The sequence below is a fragment of the Seriola dumerili genome, unplaced genomic scaffold (assembly GCF_002260705.1).
Source record: "Seriola dumerili isolate Sdu_G_001 unplaced genomic scaffold, Sdu_1.0 BDQW01000011.1, whole genome shotgun sequence".
NCBI classification, from domain to species: Eukaryota; Metazoa; Chordata; class Actinopteri; order Carangiformes; family Carangidae; genus Seriola; species Seriola dumerili.
In genome coordinates, this window is record NW_019174266.1 from 1,688,174 (window position 1) to 1,696,625 (window position 8,452).

The following is an 8,452-nucleotide window of genomic DNA, read 5'->3' on the forward strand; positions in this document are numbered from 1 at the left end:
AATGGCAACGCACAGAGGCCTTTTCGATGTGGACGAAGGGACAATACTCCAGGCTAATTCTGTAGACGCATTATTGTTCTCTATTTTCACATTTAAAACTATAATAATGGTTAAGAATCATTTTATTGTCTTTAAATACTTATTTTAAGCAAGTGCATATATACATTTATACATATATACTTACATACATGCTTGCTAACTGAAGTTACAGCCTTCCGAGCTCATAAAGTGTCAATATGTAAATAGAGATTATGTCTGCTTTTCTATTGTTATGTGTGTATTTTTTACTGTTTCTAATTTTTTGCAAATGACAACATTACGGGGATGTAATATTATAGTGGTAATATTACGTTTTTAACACCTATAAATACAAGTTAAATAAAAAAAAAAAAAAGAAGCAAACATCAGTCCTCTTTTTCCACTGAATTAAACCTGAAATGCATGTTGAGCTCTACTAGAAGTGTTTCATCATCATGTGCTTATCTCGAACCACACGATGCACAGACGCCACCTACTGATCCACTTTGGTATGGCTGCCTTTTCACAGTCAGTAAAATCCTGGGGCTTTATGGGAGTGACTAACGGATTCTAGCTTCACCAGTTTACCTGTCCAGGTTTACTTGTTACCCCGAGTGTCACCATGTCAGTTATACAGTAGATTCTGTTGTGAGACTCACTGACTACATCTAAAGGCAAACTGCAGTCCTGCTATCAAGCCACACCTTGTGTCAAAATTGAAGATGAAAAAAAAGGCGGTCAATACCAATACTTTCTAATACAATCTGATTTGTGGTGTCATTTCCTTCTATGAGTCAGGTACTGATAAAATAATTTAAAAAAAAAGGGGTTTCTCCCATTTTGACTGAGGAAAACACAGTGAAAACAAATTAGTTGTAAACATAATTTCCAGGAGACAGGGTTGCAACAACTAATTCCATAGGTGTTCAAAATGTCTTCACAAAAGACATTTTGACAAATCACAGAAGGAAAAGCACAGGTTCAAATGATAAATAATTCCACTCAGCTGTATTCAATTCAACAGACAGAAAGAAGATGCAAACAAAGAGGTCACTAGAGGCACTAAAGAATGTAATTACTGTACAAGACCTGACAATAGGGAAGATAATTCATGGTTCATGGTTTAGATGCACAAATGAATTAAATCAATAGTCATTAGACTTGTAACCCAACAGCTTTAGCAGCTACAGTTTACTGCAGTCTGCAGTCACTATTATGATCTCTCCTTACCTCTGCCCAGGAGGTTATGTTTACGTTCGTGTGTGTTTGATTGTAAACAGGATTACGCAAAAAGTACTAAACCAATTTGCAACTTGGTGGTGGAAGGGGGCGTGGGCCAGGGAAGAACACATTCAATTTTTGGCGCAGATCCAAATAATTAACTGATGTACTGGTGACCCTGGGTCACAAAAGGTTCAAGACGGGATCATGATTGAGGATTACTGCTTAAAACTCATCTTACTGAAGCCTTGGACTAAAGATAAGCCTCTTGTTAGGGTCAAGGATCACATGAATCACTTATTACACTCAGTTGTAGACCCCTGAGCTGCAGAGGAGACCTTCGACAGCCGCCATGAAGTGGACACTCAACTATTCATTGCAGGCAGTCTTCAGGATATTACTCTACTAAAACATCTGCATTTATTTCTCAACAAAATAAGAAATTCATCGTTTTTACTGCAGTGGTAGAATCTGGATAGAGCATGGGTCAGAATCAGCAAAAACAGATACAGGAAGAAGAACTGGAGTTAAACAGCATCCAGGACCTCTACAAGTCATTCATCAAGGAGTGCCCGAGCGGATCTTTGTACCTGCACGAGTTCAAGAGGATGTTTGGAGTACAGAACGGCACGCCTGAATCACAATACATGGACAGCATCTTCCGAGCATTTGACATGAATCATGTGAGTTACAAAGCTGACTTTGAAGTAAAAATGTGATATCTGATTTATGTTCTTGAAAATATATTTTTATCTATCTGCACAAATCTGCATTTTTTTCAACAGTAATGTTTCCACGTTTTTCAGGACAACACAATGGATTTTATAGAATATGTGGCCGCACTTCATCTTGTTCTGCGTGGGAAACTTGAGGATAAGCTGCGGTGGTCTTTCAAGGTGTTTGACAACGATGACAGTGGTCGTCTGGACAGACATGAACTACTGAAGATTGTAAAAGTAAGTCTTGAAATCATACGATGACAAGTGTTTGCTTTGAGGTATAGCATCAGATTTCATGTGTTTTTCAAAAGACAATCTTCATCGCTCTTTATCATTATATCTTTAGGATTTTATTAACTGTATATGCATCAAATCCAGCAGTAATATAATGTTCTGTTCATTGATGTTTTTAATGAAGGCACTAGATGAAAAATTGAGGGATTATCAAAGTGGCTACAATTCATCCTCTTGGGACCATGAATGGCTGAACAAATTTGTTTGGTAATCCGTCCAGTATATGTTGAGAGTTCAATCTGGACCAAAGTGGTGAACCAAATGACGGACCATCAGTCCAACATTGCCATCCCCATGCAGAACCATGCCGCTAGCATGGTCAAAACATCACAAGTCCTCAACAGCATGATCAGTATGATAACCAGTCTAATTCCTGAATTTATCTTTCAGATAATCTACAAAATAAAGAAAGGCTCTGTGTCTGACGAAGCGGGAAAACAAAGCCTTACTCCTGCGGAGGTGTGTGATCGCATCTTTCAAGAGGTTGACGACAACAGTGACGGTAAGTTGACTGCATAGTTAAAACCGAAACATTCTCAAAAAAGCAAAACCCCCCTCCAAAAATAGCTTTCCGCAGTATTTAGCCATAAATAATTCAGTCAAAGCTATCCACTGTTTGTGCTGCAGGTCAGATTACACTGGATGAGTTTGTGCAGGGGGCTCAGAGGAGTCCTTGGCTACAGAGCTTCCTGCGTCTTGATGTCAATCCCTCTGGATGGGTCCAGAGGTATTTGTGCGACAGGAAACTCATGAGTAGCAAAAGTTCCTGAAGTACATTCAGACCAACCTGCCAAATGGAAAAAACCCTGATTGACACCTCGGCCAGCAGCGTGTCAGAAGACTCCGCTTGCCTTCATCATGGTACAGTGTAAAACCTGCAATATGGTGACTGAGATAAAAAAAATACCGGACGCACCGAGCATTTTCACACCTTGAGGAAAACAAGCTTTTCTTCAGATATGTGATTTTAGAAGAAATGAAACATTATATTAAGAGAATGTGATTTAATCTGTGGCCTCATATTACTCTGACATGTTTGTTCATCAATTATTTTATGAATCATTATTAAATATATGTTCATTTTTTTTAAATGAACATTGAACGGAAGTGGCTGTTAGTAGCATACAGTGTGGTGTGGTCTTTTTCTAAGGCTACAATGGAGAGAAAGTGCTCTCATGTTTTACTCATATGTTGCATACAGAAACATAACCAATAAACAGGAACAGCAGGGGCACTTCAGCAATTTAGTATTTCACTTCTATTAAGCATGAAGAGAGATTTCAGAGAAAATCAATACTGCTAGAGGACTGAAACATTCTGAATTTGAGTCCCTGGGATTAGACAATCATAAAAAAGACACTTGATCCCACACTCCCCATAATGAAACTCCATAGAGTCCTTTGTTAGACCCTCCCTGACTGGTAAACAGCCATGTCTTTAAACTCTCCACCTCTTTTTGTAATGCAAAGTTTATTTTCAAGTGTTAACCCGTGACTAGTCAGTCTGATGTGTAAAAGTGACGCAGTGCCCCTTTAAATTGTCCAGAGATCAAGCTAGTGATGTCAACATAAAGTATATGTGAGTACTGAACAACATAAATCATGGGTATGTTAGTCTATGACCCTAACCTTCTTAAATACTTTGATTAAACTTTGCCTTTCTCAGCACGACTGTGTGACGTTGTAATGAATTATGATTGATTGTAATTTACTAGTTTTCAGTCTTAAAACTGACAAATGTCTGTCTATTGTTGATGTGTATCTGTAACGGCACACTGCAATGTTTGCTTTAACTACATGTACGTGGTAGCACATGATTAAATTTACTGAAACCACAACACAACAGATTTTGACGATGACTAATTTTCACTACTGTCACATAAAAGACACAAAGATTGTCTGATGTGACTATTTTGAATTTACATGACACAGGTGGGGAATGAATTTGGCTTCAACAGCATCACTAATCTTGACACCTATTTTTGTCACACTATGCTGGAGGAGAGTTCACAGATTTAATATTTACGTAGATGACAAATCTACATTTAAATCCAGACCATAATAATATGTGCTGCTCTAACTGAGCAGACGTGGATCCACAACAAGTAAATGTCTTCACGACTCTAAACTAATTATTAGGCCGGAAGAAGAACATTTACTCTGATGATATTAAATTTCTTTGAAGAACAGCATCATAGGAAAAACAACATGGACATGTACTGTAATATTATCAGACAGTATTTTATTTGATCTACTCCGGATCACTCTGTTCTTCTTCTTTCACTCTCTCAGCTCCACTCACCTTTCCCTGGAAATGTCCTGCTGACTGCTTCTGCTGCTCTGCTCATATTCATCAAGTCAAGTCCAGTGTCATCCTAGAAAAACATGTGAAAAATCACATTGCTATCATGGAATTACATTTTCATTTTCAAGTTTACATGATTATCTAAATAGTCCCCAATAGGCTTCTATAATGACTTTAATATTTATAATTTTAGCCTGTTATTTCTCCAGATGCTTTGAGGAATGAACGCTATATCATAATCATGGATTGTGCATTTAAAGGAGAATCTAACCCTTTTTAAGAATTCACATTTGTTATTCCTGTGCCCCAGAACAAACTGGTGAATATATGTGAACATGCAGCACTCTATAACAATGAATGGGGCTCTGATGCTGCAAGGCCATAAAATATTTGAGTAATTTCTTACACTAAAATGAGTGTTTCAAATTTTAAGCTTTATATCCAATTCAAAATCTGGATGAGACCTGTGAGGGGGTGCTCTACACAGCTACTGTAGATTATTGGGTTCGTGAGCAATTAGGGAATTTAGTGGCTCGAGGTAATTTCAGCTGTATAACTTCAGCAGCCTGACTCAATTAGAAAGAGTAATGCAATTCCTGCATTCCACATTTTCATTTGTCACTTCTGACGTTTAATCGATATTTTACTGGAAATCGCATCTGTTGATTCTTCACAAAGTCAGTGCCCCTCATGTTGATCTATGGATTCTCTCTGACGTCTCGCTTTAGGACAGATAATTCAGATTTAACTGTCTTTGGGCCCAGGAGTAACACGTGACATTTAAGCCTTTCATTTAATCAAAATTGCTTTCAAATTAATGAACTGTAGGTTTATGTGATTATTATTTATTAGTAACATGAAGTTCATGCACAGCTGCTGCTGGACTTATACTTGCAGTTTACCTTCACTTACTACCTCAGTTTATTGATTTTTGCAGCTGTGGACTTCATGCTGGTTTACTCTGTGTCCATAAGGACGTGAGTACTTGTGTTGTGTAAATGTGTCTTTTAATAAAACTCCATGCTGCATCTAAAGGAAGGGCCGGCATGCGGAAAATAGCAGGAAATTAACAAACGCAGTTCAGGCCCACCGCCGGAACAGTAGGCCTAATGGCTGCCCGCCACGTTCGGCGTGCTTCAGGCCTGGTTGTGGAACCGCCAACCCGGTCCACCTGGTTTTCGGAGTCCAACAACCCACAACCAGGTTTGAAGCACGCCACACTTGCCGGTTAATTTCCTGCAATTTCCCCTATGCCAGCCCTTCCCTTAGATGCAGGATGGAATCAGATAACATAACATGAAGTGCGAGTCTTTGCCAGAATAATTTGGACAACAGCATAAGAAAAGTAAACTGGGGAACAAACAAACGCAGAAACTTTTCGTACCTGTGGCAGTTTTAGAAATCGGACGAACAGGAAACGGGGCGTGCTGGGGAAAAACCAGAGGTGCGCACATCTGTCTGCTTAGATTAACTGCGCACATACGGGCATTTCGGCCGAAACGCGCCAACTTTTCTTTAAAAACTGAAGACAAAATGCAGGAAGGTCGCAGTTGGTCCGTGCCTGGCCCTGAAAACAGTCCGCCGTCCAAACACTCAGAAACTTCCACCTTATATGCAAGAAGAAATCAACTGCCCGGTACCGGAGGTAAGTCCGACAACGTCCGAAGCTTTGAATTTACTTTCTCAGCAAAGCGGTTCGAGAAAATGTTCATTTCTTGATGCTTCATGTGAACAGTGCGACATTTACTGGCCTGAATGTAAAATAGGAAAACACAAACGTTTGCATATCACAAACAGAATATCGGTAAAAGGGAAACCATGAGTGTAGTTTGTATTCTAACCATACATTTATAATAATTACTGTAAAAGTAGGCAGTTATTTTTGTGCCTCATTTCTGAGTCCTAACTTTTTGTGCACAGGCAAAATACATTTTGCAAACACACAAATTATATTTTGAAGAAAAAATATTTTTGAGCAAATAATATCATACCCTGAGCAAACTAAAATCCTAGACGCCATGTAAACTGGTAAAACGGATCTGTCACATTTCATCTCCGGGTTGGTGCTCCTATAAAAGTGTCGGAGCCTCCTATCGGTTAATATGTGTTTTACAGCGGGTCTGGGCCGGACAGGTGACAGGTGTGTTTACAGTGTCTGTGCTCTGAAAGACGTCACAGCAGGAAATGGGTGAAATGGGGGAAAACGCAACACCGCTCGGGTGTTGCGTTTACATCAAAGCCGATCGGAGCCGGACCGCCATTACTGCAGAGTCGTTTGACCCGGATGTGAATGCCGATTGCGTCCTTTACCATCGCAGACAAAAGCCCGATTGCAAAGAGATTTATCTTTGTTAAAAAATGGTGTGATTTAGAATATGCTAAACTTGCGCAGCATTGATGGTTGAATTTCACGATTTCAATATAAGATTACAAAATAACAAAATGTCAAAAAAACATTACAGAGAACTTGATAAATGCAAAGAATGTCATCGATTTCTAGTCTTCTTTCCTAACAGGTGCTACCCAACAGGGAGTTTCTCTAGTATGAGGTGTAATTCAGGCAGAGTTCATGTTGTTTCAGCTGCTTTTACACCTCTGTGTGTTTATTAAATATTGAGAAAACATTTGAAACCTTTCTTTCTCTCTCTGCATCCAGGACATATGGAGTACAAGGAGGTGCCACCTCAGCTGCATTCAGGACCCACCAGGTGTGCAGCTGTACACGGCCTGCCGGTTTCCACCATAAATAGGTCATTCCAGGTATATGGGTGTGTCTCATGTGTGCATATGTTGTGTATTATCATTTCATGCAAACATTAAAATCTTTATGGTCGAAAACCTTTTTTCCTCAAGCCAGTGCCAAGTACTCCCAAGCTCCTGGCAACACCTGCCACACAGAGCAGGACAAATGGTGAGTTGTTTACCCTCCCAGATACCAGGAGAGGCAGCTTAGGGTATACAGCTCGCTGGCTGGGTGCATGGACATTTCTTATGTTACATGTACCTTACACTATAAGCAAGAAATAAATTTTCCGTCCTTTGAAAAAATACTATGTGACATCTTTTCCCAGAATAATCACTTATTCATCATTGTCACTTATTGAATTGTTAACTGTCACCCATTCCGCTCCCTTTATCACATGTAGAGGTAACACTCATTTGAAGCAGATAAGCAATTTATTTTTTCTTTTTCGCCCTGACAATGACGTGACAAGCCACATCACAATCTTGATGTAATTGAAAGTGACTGTGCAGCAGGTCAGCCAGAGGTGACTTGTCACTCCCCACTCAGCCTTGCTGCTCAGCACAGTTGAGGAGCTGTGGTGGGAAACCCACTATTGCCAAACAGCTCAGATAATAGTTTCAGCACACAGGCTGCAAAATGAAGTTGAAAGCAGAATAATCAGTAAGAAAAGGTTGAGTAGGCTCATACTAGAGCAATTATTGGGTTGTGTGTGCATGGAATATGGATGTATTTTTAGCACTAAGACTGTTAAAGTAAAATCAAAGAAGGGTCAAAACTTTTGAACTTAACCACACATGTTGAAATTTGGTCCAAACCTTACAACATAAAGACAGAGTGAGACAATAAGAAGCACAGTGAATGTGCATGGGTGCAGTGAAGCCAGAGTGTACAGCATTTAGGCTCCATCTGGTGGTAGTATCAAGAATGACACTGTGACACTGAGTTTGTGGAGAGTTTCATTCACTACAAATAACAAGTTGTTTATCTCAAAATTAAGTAAGAAAATGGTGCTTTTTCTTATTTCTGTGTTCCAAGTTGTGAAATAAAATAAAATGGGAAGTACTCTGAATTTGCATATTCCAGTTCCCCATGCCTGCAGTGGGAGCCAGTAGTTTGCATCGATCATAAAGTAACTGGTCTGTTTCACTCT

General features: G+C 39.4%; 1 protein-coding gene across 1 annotated transcript; it reads left to right on the forward strand.

Annotated features, from left to right (window-relative positions):
• The first annotated feature begins 1,721 nt into the window (after positions 1-1,721).
• LOC111222969 (guanylyl cyclase-activating protein 2-like) lies at positions 1,722-3,022 on the forward strand. Its single transcript, XM_022746913.1, has 4 exons — positions 1,722-1,922; positions 2,046-2,195; positions 2,643-2,754; positions 2,880-3,022. Exons 1-4 carry the CDS (start codon positions 1,722-1,724, stop codon positions 3,020-3,022), a joined length of 606 nt encoding a protein of 201 aa, XP_022602634.1.
• Positions 3,023-8,452: the final 5,430 nt, after the last annotated feature.